Source organism: Mus musculus, chromosome 16 (assembly GCF_000001635.26).
Source record: "Mus musculus strain C57BL/6J chromosome 16, GRCm38.p6 C57BL/6J".
Taxonomy (NCBI): Eukaryota; Metazoa; Chordata; class Mammalia; order Rodentia; family Muridae; genus Mus; species Mus musculus.
The window spans coordinates 10569741-10586450 of NC_000082.6; the positions used below are offsets into that span (position 1 = coordinate 10569741).

Sequence of the window (16710 nt, forward strand, 5' to 3'; positions counted from 1 at the left end):
AACTTTCTCAGAAAAGTCTGAGAATTCGCCCTCAGACTTCTCCCCATGTCCCACTGATTAGAGTTGCACCAGTCTCTTCAGTGTGTTGGACTTCAGGCTTGGCTGACTAGAGCTATTTTACTCAGTGCCCCAAGAGGCTGATGTCCTCTGGAGGCTGGAATGTGGCTGGAGGGTCTGCTTCACTGTCGTGGTGGTTAGCTGAATCTGGTTGTGCGTGGGAGACCACAGCTCCTGTTCAGGGGCCTCTTCCCAGGGCTGACCAGCATCCTTCCAGCCAACTTCCCTAGAGTGAGTCACCCAGCAGACCACGGTAAGCAGTGATGCCATCCATGCCAGCCTCGTGCCACTCACACTCACTCACTCACATACACTTACTCCTAGCATACTCTTTGGTCACACAGGCATGATCTGCCTCTGTGGGCGGATCCAGCATGAGTGTGACACAGGTGGTGAACATGTTTGGGGACTGCCTTGGAAGCTAGATGTCATACAGCCAGCTGCATGTCATTTGTGTGGCAGATATCACCTGAGTGGTTGTCCCACATGCTCAAAGCCTGTTTTTGAAGTCAGACCACAATCCCAAACTTTCTGAGTTTGGGCAAAAACCATCAACTCTTGTTGTATGGCAACAGTGAACCTTGATTTTCATGATTCATTAGTCTCTCAGAAGAAAATGCTAGCCAAGGGCCAAAAACATGAATGCACTTGAGAAAATAACATGATAGACTCCTGTCCCTGCCACATAGTAGGTGCTTGATAAACATGTCCAGGGAACAGCTTTCACCCAAAGGCTCTCCCATGTGGAAGAAAACCCAGACCAGAGTGAGGGACAGAGTATTTTTTGCTCAGGTGCCTTCTGAGTCGTAGTGGGAGGGCAGAAGTCATGGGTCTGGAAGAGCTGGACATCCCAGAAGCCTTGAGGATTTTTTGGTTTTTGTCTGTGTTTGTCTGAGCCAGATTAGTAGTTTCCACTTTTTAGATTCATACTTGATTGCTGGTCCTCAAAATGGAATTGCCCTTATAATTGCCCTGTTGTTATTTTGTGTATCCTGCTCCATTCCAGGAAGGGCTAGCTTAGAGGATCTCTGTCTACCATCCCCTCTCCTGAGCCACTCACACAGACTGGGTCCCTGAACGATATAGGAACATTGGCCACAGGAGGACAGCAAAGTACACTGCCAGGGCATTTTTGCTCCATCCTCTCAGGCTAAGGCAGTGTGAGTCTTGTTCTGAACCATTTAATTGTTTCTCTTTGTCCCCTTTTAACAGCAGAAGACTCCTAAGACCCTCTGCCTCCCTGATAATGCTACACTTTTAGTATTTCCAAATGGAGAATGGTATAACAGCCAAGACATGCTTGAACCTACTCCAACTTGGTCTTTAATCAACCAGGTCTGACGTAAATAACTAGCACTATTCTCCATGCACTGTAGATGCCAAGGACTAGGCAGAGCACTGGACCAGAAATGACCTCATTTCGTCCCAGAGGCCAGAGAGTGTGTGCTAGTACCCCAGTTTTATAGGTGAAGAAGTGGACTCAGAAATACCTCCTCATACAGCTGAACATGTAGGCCAGGTCAGACATTCTGTGTACATTTTCTCTTCCCTGGCTTCCTCACCTCCCATCATGGTGACATCTGGTGTGTTTTACTTTGGTTTTGTTCTGTTTTATCACAGTCTGACACATTTCAGAAAGCTTTGGGAGCAGGTCTGTCTTTGGATTTGTAACTTTTGGAACCATTTTTTGTTTTAGCACACCAATGACTTTGCCCTGTACACAGAAGCCATCAAGTTCTTCAATCATCCCGAAAGCATGGTTCGAATTGCCGTGAGAACCATCACTTTGAATGTCTACAAAGGTAAGTTTCCTCGTGCACTTGGGCTTCAGGTCGTAAGCCAAGTGCTGGCTCCCAAGCTCACAAACACAGTTCCAAGTTACTGGAGACCTTGCCTAGTATGAGCAGTGGCTGCTTGTCTGACAGAGATTTGCAGGCATATCACTGTTCCTTGTGGAAATCTTTGAGCTGTATACTCTAGCATTGTTCCCTGCTGCTGCCCCACCTTAGTCTATCCCAAGAAGTCTTTGAGGGGTTGGAGTGGCCATAAGCTAATTAGATAAAGCAAAACTGTCTTGAAAATTTTAGCTTTAAATTTTTGTGTTTTGGCTTATAAAATACGCTGTTACAGTTATTTGTTTTATAGTTTATCTTTAAATATGCATGAGAGCATTTCACATCACAAGCAGCAGGAGGCAGTATTGTATTCCCAGCCAGCCACCAAGGCCAGTATTAACAACAGTCCTTCCTTTCTCTCAGATGTATGTAATGCTCCATCCTGTGTCCAGTGGAGAGTCTTTCCACAAGGCCTGCCGGTGCTGGCACACAGGCTGCCTGCCTGCCTGCAAGGTTTTGGAGCTGGAACTGGCCCTCTTAAGACAATTCCTAAAGGCTAATTAATTTCCTTGTGGAAACCACAGTGAAGCTGGGCCTCTAGTTTCTTGGCCATTCAAGGGCTTTGACTTTCATGAGTCAAGGTGGTATTACTTGAGATGCAATACCAGTTGAGGGCCAGGGAAGGTCACCTTAAATTTAATTTAAGAGCTTTTTCTCAGAGCCTAATTTGGTCCAGCCAGAGATTGCAAAATGAGAGCCTGTAGACACAAACCATCCCTCAGACACATTTCAGTTGGCTCAGATGGAAAAAAAAATATACAGAACATCCAGGAATACCTTGTCTCTAAAAAGAAAGTGTGCGTGTGTGTTTGCTTTAAAATATAAAAATTTGGAGTTTTTACACTGTGCATTTCTGACTTGAAGATGTGCATTTGGGTATTCAGGGCCCACACTCCCATGGGGAATTAAGTGGTCAAAGGCTGAGAAGCAATCGTTGCTAGGGCTCCAACCCCCTAATTTGCTCTCCCAGCCTTCAGACTTGGTTCGCTGTGCAGCCATTGACCTGGCAGACTTCTGAGTTTGCAGCCTTGGCCATGCATAGTTGGTTCCACTGTCCTATGCTCTGTTTTCTCTTGCTCTCTTCTAACTGTGTCTTTTGGTTTAGATGCCTCCTGACTAGGCTTTGTCCTTCTGGGCCGCTGTCTCACCTTCCCAGTTCCTAACCCTGTTAACTGTTGTCTGTTTTTGCCTTTCCTCCAATGCCGATTCCTGTTCCTTATTCCAGTGTCATGTAAGTTATTAACCTCTGGTTTTCCTCTTTCTGAGCTTGCCTTACAAGTAAATGCAGGAGAGTTGGTTTGAGAGTGCTGCGTTCTCAGTTTAGTCAGGCCTTGCCCTTGCTGATGTACAGGCTCTCCAGTGCACTGAGTGTCCCTCCCTCAGTTATAACAGTAATGACTAAGTGTGTTAGTTGAGAGAAGAGCACCAGCACAGCTTTGTGTGATAACTAAGATAAATATTTCCAAGTATTTTCAGGAAAGACAGAGTCTCAGATGGTAGCAAGGTTTTTCATGGTGATTTTTGGTTTGTTTGGGTGTTTTGTTTTGTTAAACTGTCCTTGAATTATTTTGGTGGCTTACTATCTCTTCTTTTGTGCGTCCTCTTAGTGGATAACCAGGCCATGCTGCACTACATCAGAGACAAAACCGCTGTCCCGTACTTCTCCAATTTGGTCTGGTTCATTGGGAGCCATGTGATCGAACTTGACAACTGTGTGCAGACAGATGAGGAGTAAGTAGTGTTCCAGCCGTCTCATTGGAGAACAGGGTGCTGAGGATGTGTGTTTCCACCAAGCAAAAGTAGAGAGGAGAGCAGCACTTGTGTCTACGCAGGCAGTCAGGACTCCAGGCTGCAGAAGGCTCTGCTTCCCTGTTTGGGGTGGTGGGAAGTTGGAATTTTCCCATGTGCCTCCGTATGGGCACTGGAGCAACACTGCCTCTAGCTGGGGCTGTGAGGCTGCTGATCAGAAAATGAGGGTGTGTGAATCACCAAAATGTAGTGCATGGGTGACTTGTTAAAGCCCTTGCCTCACAAACCTAAGGACCTGAGTTCTATCCCTGGAAACGACATGGAAGTGCAGGGTCCAGTGATTGAAAAGGCAAGTCTCTGGAGCTTTTCGGCCAGCTAGTTTACTTGGTAAGTTCCAGACCAGTGAGATACTCTGTCTTTCACAAAAGACAGCACACACAAGCACCACACACAAACACATGCACATATACTGTACCCTCTTTCCACACAGAACACAAAATGGCCAAAATGGGATCTGTCTATGCAGTGGAGTAGTACTTAGCCATGACTGGTCTGAAGTGCTGACACATGCTCTGATAAACCTCTAAAACATGGCCTGAGTGAGGGGCAGACACAAGCACCTCACAGCCCGGGATCTCACTGAAATGCCCAGAAGGGACAGTCTAAAGACAGAGTAGATGAGAGGTTTCCTAGGGCGGGGATACAGGATGAGGGGGTGTTTCTGGGAGCAGGTCAGAAAGCTGCTGCTGCTGAGTACAGGGCTTTTGACAGACAAGATTGAAAATGTTACAAAGCAGATGTGATGAACATACATGGGGCCTCAGAGAGCACTTGCTGAGGCCCTAAGTTCAACTGCTAGTACTCCAAGAACAAAAATGTAAGAAACCCATTACATTATGTACATGAAATGAATGAGTTTTATTTATCAGTGAATCGTATCTCAAGAAAACCTTTAAAACACGATTTAAGATGGTGGTGGTGACCATGTCCTCAGAGTGAGGACTTGAAGTTCCACAGTGGCTTTTTCTGTCTTGATACTGTTTGACCTTCTGAACTGGGCACTTTGCTTTGCAGAATGTTGAGCAGCCTGCATGGCCTGCCTCTTGTATTCCATGGCTAATAACACCTTTCCAAGTCAGGACAACTGAAAAGCCTCTTGACATTACTTTACCACCAACTGAGAACAAGGCTCCAAGGACAGGCTTTGCCTAGCCTTGTAAAAAGTATACTGAGATGGGATCAGGATACTCGGGGGATCCAAAAGGAAGTCTCCTGGACAAGGGGAGCCAGGCAGCACTGGGAAGAAATGAGGCTAGGGAAATGGTGGGATTGGGCTGACTGGACCTTCTGGAAGATAAGGGCCATGTGGATCACAGCTATCATGGAAGGAAGTGAACCCAGCGTCTCCTGTGGAGCTCTGCAGTGACCAGTTATGAGAGTGTCACCTAGTTACCCAGTAAGTACTGTGGGGCAGAGTTGTGGCGAGGAGAGTCCAATGAACAGCACCTACAAAGGCTCAGCTGCAGAGTGGGGAGCAGTACAGGTTCCACAGAGGGCAGAGGGACTCTCTTCACAGAGGGCCAGTGATTAAGCCTTCCTCAGCTGGGCCTGCTAGCTCAGGCCTGGCGTCCCAGATCCTCAGGATGTGTCAGCAAGAAGATCAAAAGCCCAAGCCCTGTCTTGGCTACAGAGTGGGTTCCAGGCCAACAGCCTGGGCAACTTAGTAAGACTGTCTCAAAATAAAGTACAAAGAAGGCTAGGGGAGGAGCTCTGTTGTAGAATATGTGCCAAAGCCACATGAGGCTCTAGGCTTAGTCCCCAGTTTCACACACACATTTTTTTTTTCTCTGGATTGGGGTAGCTGGGTCGGTTATGACAGATGCTGTTAAACTCACCAGAGCACTTCAGTAAAGTTTTTCTGAAGGAAACATTAAAAAGTGAGGTATATTAAAAGCCTATTAAACTTATTTTTATGGTATCTTAAAGGAGTAGTATGGAACATTGTGTGTGTGTGTGTGTTTCTGGGTCTCTGGTAAGGTGGGATCATAGATTCTTATTATATTTGGGCTTTGCAAAGCAGATTTCTGATTGGTATCTTGTAAAGGTGTGGAATAAATGCACCAAATTAGGGGAAAGCAAATCTGAACCTCTTTCCTGCCTGATACATGTTACTTCTAGAAGGATCTTAAACACATTTTAGATTGTCTAGAGGGAGAGAGTAAAACATGAAAATCCAGCTGTCAGATGGTAGGTCCCAAATGTCAAAAGTGGGTGTTCACAAGTGGTGGCCCCATTAGAACACTCTCTTTGCTCTGGCTTTTCCAAGTCTCATGCCTTCTGAAACATCCATCTATAACTTGGGTAGTAGTAATCCTGATGCAGGTACAGTGCCCTGCTCCCAGCTGATTGCTCTTTGCCCACTTTCTGCTTTTGAGGTCGTGAACTCTGTTTCTGGCTTCTTTGACTGTACCCTGCAAACAGGCAGCATGGTTGTTGCTTGCTGCAGGGTCACAGATGCCTCCAGCGAGGGCTTGAGGAAGAGTGTGTCTTGGTTCTGTGTCCCGCCATGTGGGAGCCAGAGCTTTGGAGTAAGGCCTTCTTCGTGATTCCTTACCTCTGGAGTACTTGGCTCGCTGGGATTTGTGGCTCTGTTAGCACTGGTCATAAGGGAGCTGAGGAATCTTACCATGTTGGCCAGTGACTAGACTACTATTGTGCAATGGCTTCCCACAATGGCTTCACTGTTTTTCTTTGCTTAGCTTACCCTGACTTGTTTGGAGTTGCAGTTGTAGGGTGCCTGGGCCAAGGCCATCAGGGGGAAGAGCCCCAAGAGTTCTAAAATGTTTTTCAGTGTCCTGTATATTATTCTTTTGTCTGCCCCTGTCAGGGGCAGTGTGGATAATCAAGAGACTGTCTACACTAGCTTCCCTAGTGTAGATTATCTGCACTAGCTTACACTAGCTTGGAGGCTGGAGTGAATGTGTCTCCACATGTGTCTTGTGTTTATGCTGAAGGCCCCAAGCCTTGGCCTCTGGACTGAGAGGAACATTTCTATTGCAGGCACCGGAATCGGGGGAAACTGAGTGACCTGGTGGCTGAGCACTTGGACCACCTGCACTATCTCAACGACATCCTGATCATCAACTGCGAGTTCCTCAATGACGTACTCACCGACCACCTGCTCAACAGGCTTTTCCTGCCGCTCTACGTGTACTCCCTGGAGAACCCCGACAAGGTGAGTCTGCATCGAGACCACGGCCTGCCTCTTGCCTGTGTCTTCTGAGAGACAGCCTCTGGGAGTGAGGGTGGAAGTAGCAGAGCCTCACACCCCAGGGAAAGGCCTTTCAAAGCTCACTGGCCTTCTGTTCTTGATACGAACATGACCAAGAAATGTAACATAGCTGGTGTCAGGGAAGTGTGATCCCCTCGAACTCAGCCTCTGTGCTCCTGTGCACCCTTCTATGGGTGTGCTGTCCCATAGCTTTCTCTGGTGCTCACTCAAGCTAATTCTCAGAGAATTGCCAGTCAGCATCAGAACTTTCATATGAAATGCATAGGAAGTGCTGGAGCGTGCTCAGGGAAAGGTCTCCTGATTACATACAAGTTGTCACCCTGATTCCTCCATGGGGTAGGGGATAGTGACTTCCTGGGAGGCCATCTCATTTCAGGGAGTTCACCTAGTTGAGCAGGCTTGGGTTAGGACAGGCCATCTATATGAGTAACCTGTTTCTAAGTAGTACCATGAGTGGCTGGTTCTGGGGTCTCTAGGAGAAAAGCTGCTTCAGGAAGAGAGGCCTCAGTTGTCCCTTCAGAGTTAAGGTTAGAGGAAGACAGGGCAAGGGAACACAGATGTATCCAGCAGAAGCTGTCTCCCTGCAAGGCACCTCGTTAGATGCCCCCAAGGCATGGTGTCTGTTTGGACCTAGAACATAGGCATTCTTCCAACTAATAAGTAAATAAAGCAAAGGAAGTCACAGCTCCAGCTCACACTGGAGCAGCTCTGGAGAGCATCACTGAGACCTAGGATTGGAGTCATTTCTGCCTTTGTCCTTGGACAAGGCACAAAAACGCAGGGCCTAAAGATCCCTCCCTGACAGGACTGCTCTAACATGGGCAGTCGTGAAGCTGAGTGCAAATCACAGTTTGTTTTGTGTTTTTGTTTTGTTTTGTTTTTGAGGCCAGAGGGCCCCAAGTCCTACCTTCCCCATGTAATGAAGGCCTGTGTGCCCAGCTGGGGAACGAGCACGGCTGTAACCTTGGAAGTGAGCACACCCATTGGATCAGCTGCCAAGACAGGACTGTGCTGCAGGGTTCTTAGGGGAAGGCTGGTCTCAGAGCCCAGTGGGGAAGGGGACGCACTTCCTGTCTGAACTGAGGACTTGTGGTCTTCTGTGTTCTGTTTGCCTTTTGTAACCAGAGCCACCTGTTTCCTCTGTCCTTCACTAGGGAGGAGAACGGCCAAAAATCAGCCTGCCTGTGTCCCTCTATCTTCTCTCCCAGGTATGTTTGTTATGCATCCCGTGTCTCCTACACAAATGTGGTCCTGTCCCGTGTCCAGATGCTTATTACGTAGTTCTGTGGATCCCGTCTTGAAATAAAGTCCAACACAAGGGAAACTGCTGCTTTCCATACACCAAGTAGAGTTTAGCCTCTCGGGAGAGGATGGAAACTAAAGGGCAGTGAGGCCTGGCATCGGTGCTGTTGATTTCTAGGTGACACTTCCCAGCAGCTGGCTCATGCTCATACTCTCTCCATCCCTGGAGATGTGAGTTTGTGTGGCCTTTGTTCACAATGCTTAGAAATGAGAGAAATGTGCTCCAAGTGCTGGGTGACTGCACACTCAGAGCTGTGATCTAGCACACAGCCTTGCCATGGCTATATGCAGAGGGGCTGTGGAGGTTCTGGTTCCAGATCATCTTCTAAGGGATATTAAAGCAGCCACAGCCTGAGATTTGAATCTTAAGCTAGTTAGTTGCCTGTCTCCCTCCTTAAACAACTGTTTCCTCCTTCACATCTTGTAACTATGTAATATTTATAAGAATGGGAAAAACTCCATGGTGACCCAGTTGCATAACTTAGAAATATTTAGAAATATTTTTATTACTAGCAGTCCAGATTCGTGGGCCACTTCACCCAGCTGTCAAATAGCCAGATGATTGCTTAGAGCTCTGTCTCCATGCCTTCCATGGTAGCAGGGTTGATCTCCTTTTAGTGAGATACTCTTCTACTTGGATCCCCTGCTGTTTTAAGATTGGGGTGATGCTGGCTCCTGCTGGCCTGAGAAGAGGTTCAGTTACCATCTTCCCACAGAGGGGAGGTTGATTAAATTCAGACGTAGCCTGACCACTTCTTGCATCCTGGAGCCTTATTCTAGAGACTTTGTTTGCTCAGAACTCTGTCTGAGGTCTGTTCTTTCTCAGGCCCCTCTGCTACCTCAGTACAGGACAGCTTCTCCTGGCAGACCTTTGTGCCCATTACAAACTTGTTACAAACCTGCCAGCATTGCCTGCTAGGAATTCTGGGAGTCTGTTAGGACCCAAACAGGTCAGGAAGCTACAAGTCCAACCAAGAAACTCTTTGTCATGACCCCGTCAGCTGTTGGAGCATCACTCGGGTGGGTTTTCCTGAGGAGCGTGGTCACCAGCTCCTGTGGCTGCCCCTCAGCCTCTTCTCTAGAGAAGGACGTGTGGCTCAGGCACCTCATTTCTTCAGTATGTCTCAAACCACATAGCTTTAATTCATTGTTCCTTAGTTTCATAGCCCTTAAAAAGAGCTCTTCTATATTAAAAATCTTGGGTTAGCAAAATGTCTCAGCATGTAAAAGTCTTGAGGGCAAGGCTGATGAACCAAGTTCGAGACCTAGAACCTACATGGTAGAAGGGAAGAACCTCCTGCCTGTGTCTGTTCTCTGATATCCACATGCTCATGGTGGTACTCACATGCCCACATACATACACATAGAATTAAATAAATAAGTGTAGAACAAAATTTAAGTTAAAATTCTTGAGCCCTAACTAGGTGTAGTACTCCTGTCTTTAATTCCAGTATGCATGAGGCAGGTGCAGGCAAGAATTCATGGCCAGCCTGGTCTACATAGTGAGTCCCAGGCCAGTTAGGACTACAGCCTTTTGTGCCCATTACAAACTTGTTACAAACCCGCCAGCATTGCAGTATTGGGGGGGGGGGGGGCTTGAGGCCGTCCTCTGCCACACTGTCACTTAGTTTAATTATAGTATAGCCTGATGTGTGAATACTTAAAGTCTAGTTTAAATGCTGTGCCCTTAAAGCATCTACATCCCTATACAATTGATGCATATTTACAAATAGCTTTAGCATAGCTACCATGAAAACTCACCAATTTAGTGTGACAGGTGATGGCATCCCCTAAAAGTAAGCTGCCTCTCTTCTCAAGAACATGGTGCTGATGGCCTGGCCGAGCACACTTCCGTATCTCTCTTGTAGAGATCCCACCCACCATGCTCCTGGCTTAGAACCAGGAAAATGAGCACTGCATGCAGTCACCTACAAGGATCTGTTTACCTGCAGGGATCCATCTATTTGCAGAGATTGTCCACAGGCAAGAGTCAGTACACAAGCAGAGATTGGTTTACAGGTAAATATCTGCACACAGAGATCCATCCACTATCAGGAATCCAACCATAGGCAGTGATCTGTCCATGGACAAGGGTCAATCCATAGGTAGAAATCTGTCTGCTAGGATTTGTACACTTGCCTGGGATCCAGGTATATGATGGATATAACTATGTACTATGTCTGTTAACATCCGTTGCCTTTACATTTTGAAAATTTATCATTAATGTGTGTGTGCATGAAGTACGAGTCAGTGCATGTAGAGATCAGAGGACAACTTTGTAGAGTCAGTTCTCAGCTACTGTGGGTTGTGGGTATTGAACTCAGGTTGTCAGACATACTGGCTGAACCGTCTCACTGCCCACCTTTACATTTTTAAACATACCAGTGGTGTGGACAGGCTAGTTAACACCCTGATTCCTAAAGCCACTCTTCTGAACATCAGGCAGGAAGGTGAGTGACAACCAGGGCTTTCTGCTCTACATCCCAGACTGACTGGACCTACCTCTGACTCTGGTGGCTTCCACCTGCAACACTGCTGTGACCCCAGTATGGTAAAACTCATAACAGGGTTTGGGACAATTTCAGTGTTGGAATCTCATCATGACTGCCCCTTCCCCAGACCTTGACGGTCTTATTTATGATGGAACCTGGCATGCCACGGGAAGGCGCATGCTGGCTGGGCCGTCCTTTCCCACAGTGTTCCACTTGAGCATCGATGATGTAGATGCATTCCCAAGGAAGAACAGCTAGCCAAACAGGCAGCAGGGTGGAGAAGAAACCCTCCAGAGTTGAGGGGCAGCTTTCTCCTTAATGGGATGGGAATTTGGGTTTGGGGAGGAAGAGACTGGAGGACTGAGCTCTTCAATTCATATCCTATTTCCGCCTTTCACCAGGTCTTCCTCATTATACATCACGCCCCGCTGGTGAACTCTCTGGCTGAAGTCATTCTGAATGGTGATCTATCTGAGACATACACAAAGCCTGCACAGGATGTTCCCAGAAGTTCTGTAAGTCACTCAAGGACTGTCTACATTTTGATAAGGAGCAGTATTTGCTTTGCTAATTCATATTTCTCTGAAGTAAGAAAAAGAAAACAAACAAAAAACTACAACATTTTTATTATACATTAGTGAGGATGTATAAGGTGGTCTGGGATACAGGGAACCTAGCCAGTCTTTAGATGTGCACCTGGGGAAATGTAGAGTCTAGCATGAGCAGTGGATTTGATCAATCCAGTACTGCTGCATGGATTGTATAGCCTTTGGTCCTTAGATGTTATGTATACTGTTTCTGAGACATAATGAGAGTTGATAGAACAACCTGTCTAAGGCACATATATCCACGGAGGTTGGGTAGTGACCATTAGTGAATGCCACTGGTCCAGTGTGAGAACATTAGGGTGTGCCAACAGAGCAATCTGGACAGCTTTTCCTTGTGCACAGCTGCTGTCCCACCCAGCCTGAAGTCAGTCTGGGGAGTATGGATGCCATATTCTCAAGTCATCTTATGTTTCCATAGAGGTGGAAGTTCTTGGCTTTCAGGCTAATTACTAAATATTATGAACTAAATATGTCTAGCCATGTTGGATTCTGCAGAGATTAGAATTGCACTTTGCACACTAAGGAAGGGAAACACCCGGGGCCAGGACTGTGACTTCCTGGAGTCTCTCCTGCTTATCTCAGTACTTTGATGCTTTGATGTCATTCCTCCTGCTATTATTCTCCTCAGGTGTCCTGAGCCCCATGTTGCCTTGGGACTTTCCCAACTTGCTCTTTCCCCCCACATCTCACCTGTGGCCTTACTATACCCACCACTGGAAAGGCCCTCAGAGATCTCATCCTATTGAGTTCCTATCACATCTGCACTTGATAGGCTGTGACATGAGTCCCTGCCTGAGTGCAGTGTGACCCTGTACATGGAAGGCTTCTGTGTGTGCACACATGTGCAGGAGCCTGTGGAGGCCAGAATAGGGTGTTGGATCCCACAGAGCTGGAGGTACAGGTGATTGTAAGCCACCCACCATCAGTGCTGGGAACTGAACCCTGGTCCTCTGCAAGAGCATCAAGTGGTTTTGTTTGTTTGTTTGTTTGTTTGTTTTTCCCAATTTTTTATTAGGTATTTTCTTCATTTACATTTCAAATGCTATCCCAAAAGCCCCCTATACCTTCCCCCACCCCCCTACCCACCCACTCCCAACTTGGCCCTGGTGTTTCCCTGTACTGAGGCATATAAAATTTGCAAGACCAAGGGGCCTCTCTTTCCAATGATGGCCAATTAGGCCATCTTCTGCTACATAGGCAGCTAGAGACACGAGCTCTGGGGGTACTGGTTAGTTCATATTGTTGTTCCACCTATAGGGTTGCAGACCCCTTCAGCTCCTTGGGTACTTTCTTTAGCTCCTCCAGCATCAAGTGTTCTTAATAGCTGAGACATCTCTCCAGACCTTTCTTAAGTAGCTTCTTAAGTAGCTTTTGCTGAATAGATGTAGTAATGCACTACCAACTCAGCACAGGCAGCAGAGCCCAGTCAGAGGTCTAGCCCCTACTAGCTGGATAGCCTAGACAAGTTGTTTTATCCCACTTGGAAATCAAGGAAAGTAAGCAGGTTGCAGGGGCTAAGTAAGCATAGACAGAAAATAGATCCCAAGTGCTAGGCAAGTGACTAGCAGATTGCAGCTTGACCCTCAGGCTTGCTTGGTGTGTTTTTCAAAGTGGTCAGAAGAAAGTCTTCTAAGATGCCAACATTGAAATGTAGAGTTTCACTTATGAGTACAGAGTTTTGGAGACAATCTGATCGTTATGCACATTTCTGCAGAAAGCCTCTCAGAGGCTGCTCTCAGGAGACATGTTTGTTGTTTATTTTGCCTTGTCCCCACTTCACCTGCTGCTAATTGACACTTCATTTATATTAATAACAGTTTAAAATGTCCTTTTGAACTCTTTTGTTTGACACCATTTTCAAGCCCCAGTGTAGTAACCGAAGCTCTTCCCAGAATGTCTTCCATGAGCAGTGCTGAAGTCGGACTTGGGGTTGGAAGATCTGAGCCCAGAGTTTTTTGGGGAACTGGATTTCACAGATGGCAAGAACATTTAGCTTGTTAGTGTGTGTGTGTGTGTGTGTGTGTGTGTGTGTGAGCACATTCAAATATACATGCATGTATATGCACGTGTATGTCAAGGCCAGAGATTGATGTCATATTTCTTCCTCAGTTGCTTCTTACTTGGTCTTCTTTGAGATAGGTCTCTCGATGAACCTAGAATTCACTGCTTCAGCTAAATTGGCTGATTAGTGGCCTCTAAGGAAGTGTCTTTCTCTGCCTCTACTCTGCTTTCCCAGCTCTGGGAATACAGATAAACACCATGATGCCTGTTTCTAATATAGTACTTGGGACTCAAATTTAAGTCCTTGTGCATGCACGGCAATCGTGTTTCTGATGGATCCATCTCCCAGCCTCTTATCAAGTGTTTAAATGCATAATGCATTATTGTTGCCAGCAGGCCAGTGTCTCACAGATCTCTTAAACTCATTCATCATGTTCTCCATGTGATCCAGAGCCACCCCAAAACGGAAACTGTATTCCTCTTGAACCGTTCCTACTTCCCTGTCCCTGCAGGCACTGTCCCACCCTCTGCTTCTATGAGTTTGATGATTTTAGATATCTCATGTAACGAAGTGGAATCATGTAAGGTATTTCTTTTCTTTTATTGGTTTACTACATGTAGAATGGTGTCCTCAAGGTTTACCCATTTTGCTATTGCCAAATTTCTTTAAATTGTAAAGGCAGAATAATGTATTATATGTATATACCCACTTTCTTTTTTAATTTTGCGTCTCTTCTTGTCATATACTGATTATACATTACAGATTCATTATGGCATTTTTGTACATGCATATGAAATATTTTATCATATTCAATCCCGTTACACTCTCTTGTCCCATCTCACGCCTGATGATCTGCTTCCCTTTCCCCACTAATTCCCCTGCTGCTTTCATTTCCTTTTTTATTTTTCCCAATGACCAGGGAATTTCAGTAGGGCTCTATACAGGAGCATGTGGGTCCTCCCACCCTCGAGGATCATCGGCCCATACAATCCACAGGGCAAAGGGAGCAGAGATGATGGGGTTGGGGATCTGGAAGCCCTGTGAGTCCGTACAGTGAGTGACTACGCTGGAACCACCCTCGGGGCAGATCAACATTACTTAGGGTGATTGAAGGCTTATAAAGTGTTAGGGGGGCTGAGGGTAGGGACATGCAGGATGGGCGGAGGTGATTGGCTGGGGGGCTTAGGGTACCCTAAGCATGGGGAAGCATTTCAGGGATCTCAGGTGTTGGCTGAACAGGTTTTGTCAAAACCTGTAACCAAACTAAGGCTACCTAACATTCCTCAGAGAGAGGGTTTTGGATTTTCCAGACAAGGTTAGAAAAGGAGAAGATCCACTAATGAAGTGAGTCTCCCATATTCTGCTGATCCCAGAGGCTCTCTAGTCATGGTGGACTTCATCATTAATTAGCAGAGTTTTCCCACAAGAGCATGGGCACCTTACCAGTAGCTACACAACTAAAGAAAATGTTTCTCTGTTTCCCAGAAACTATTACTGCCAATAAGTCCTCACAGAAGACAGAGCAGAGCCTGCACCTCTCCTCCCAACTACCATTAACTGACAGACAATATGTCATCAGGAGGGGTGCGGCCTCGTGAGCTCCCTGACTTCATGACACAACATTGGTAGGTCAGGTCTTATGCACGTCATCACAGCAATTATGAGCTCAGAGTGCAGCAGCCCCATCATGCTTGGGACACAGTTTTCCACAGCACTCCACTCCATCCTCTAGCTCTTACATTTCCCACCTTCTCCATGATGTTCCTTGAAGTTTGAAGGAGGAGGATGTGAGTGTCCCATTCTGACTAAGCATTCAGCAATCATTCACGTCTACCCATTTTCTTTATTACTTCATCTGCTAGCTTGCAGACTTCTAAAGGACATTTTTTAGTGAGGTAATTGTAGATTTGCATGCAGCTGTAAGAAATAACACAGAGATTGTCCCTGGTTTTATCCCATGTGGATGCCTACAGAACTACAGTACCTGACCACAAGTAGGACACAACAAACAGGCTGTGGTTTGCAGCTTAAGCAAAAGCACAGAGCAGATGGCAACTGGCCACCTCTCAGATGGCTCTCAGGAGGTCTGTCCTTTTTCCCCATGGTCTCCTCTTGGGGCAGAGGTCCAGCCTCCACTGTGGGAGACACACCCACTGGTTGCATGAGTGGCTGAACAGAAGGAGCTGGCACTTGAGAGGCTGGTTTCTCTGTAGGTGTTAGATCAAAGCCCCACCTTCTGATGCCTGTAGATGGAAATCCTAGACTAGCTGCCAAGGTAACTGGCAGTTGTGAATTGTTTAACAGTAGTCCTGTGCAAGTTGCCTGCCTTCCCTCTGAGTGACAACAGTCTCCTACTATTTCCTGCCTGGCTCGGATGTGGTTGATCAAACTTGTTTTAACTTCTTGGTCTTTTTTACCCTACTTTCTCCTTCCTGTAATTTGTAGATAAGTTACTGGTATTGCTTCATTTTTACCAGCAGACCTCTTGCAAACCCAAACCAAAATTGGAGAGAAGCAGAGGAGAGACAGAATTATACTGAAGGGCTATAATTTAGGGTTAAATTTAACACAGATCAGAATAGGCAGATAAATGTCTAATTGAAATTCCTGTGTGCATTACCATCATATGGTAGGCAGGCAGGCATGACGCTGGAGCAGGAGCTGAGAGCTTACATCTTATCTACAAGTTGGAGGCCTGGTGTGGGCTTTGAAGCACAGTGCACACCTCCAGCAAGACCACACCAGCTAATTTCTTCCTAAATCATTCAACTGGGAACTAAACATTCAAAACTATAAGACAGTGGGGGCATTCTCATTCGGACTACCACACATACCCAAGAGTGGCAACTCATATGGTAGCCTCTTCTATTGTTTGCAAAGTGATTATGGGTTGGAACTGGGGATGTGCTTCGGTACCTGTAGGTGTTTTTTTAGGTTACCGAAAGACGGAGTAACACCAGAAATGGAGTCCAGGCTGATGTTTAACTTACTGTATCGCATGGGGTAGTTGGTCTTAGGTTTATCATCTTTCTGCTTTACCCTCATGAGTTCAAGGGTACTCAGTGCTGGAATAAATGAGGCAGCAAGGCCAGGGACAGCAGTCATGAGGTGCTTGTGACTTTGTTGTGAAGACTCTCAGCATGCTGTTTCTTGTGCTGTTCACATGTTACACTCTGCATCTGGTACCTGCAGCAGTGAGTGCCTCAAGGTGTCCCAGGTTGAGTTAGTCTGCGTCTCCAGGCCTCAGTCTTATTGCTTCTACAGCTAGAATAACAAACATGGCTTTGAAGGGAGGGCTTCTGCTATGTGTAGT

At 46.4% G+C, this 16710-nt stretch overlaps 1 protein-coding gene across 13 annotated transcripts in view; it reads left to right on the forward strand.

Moving 5' to 3' along the window:
• Clec16a (C-type lectin domain family 16, member A) overlaps positions 1-16710 on the forward strand; it is a 199570-nt gene that overhangs the window by 24432 nt on the left and 158428 nt on the right. For 10 of the 13 annotated variants that reach the window (XM_006522660.3, XM_006522662.3, XM_030249311.1 and 7 more), the window contains exons 5-10: positions 1754-1859; positions 3178-3183; positions 3560-3683; positions 6762-6936; positions 8148-8201; positions 11189-11302. In XM_006522660.3, the coding sequence (XP_006522723.1) occupies positions 1754-1859; positions 3178-3183; positions 3560-3683; positions 6762-6936; positions 8148-8201; positions 11189-11302 (579 nt within the window). The remainder of the gene's footprint in view (positions 1-1753; positions 1860-3177; positions 3184-3559; positions 3684-6761; positions 6937-8147; positions 8202-11188; positions 11303-16710) is intronic. The other 3 variants (XM_006522661.3, XM_030249313.1, NM_001204229.1) reach the window with 1 other exon arrangement.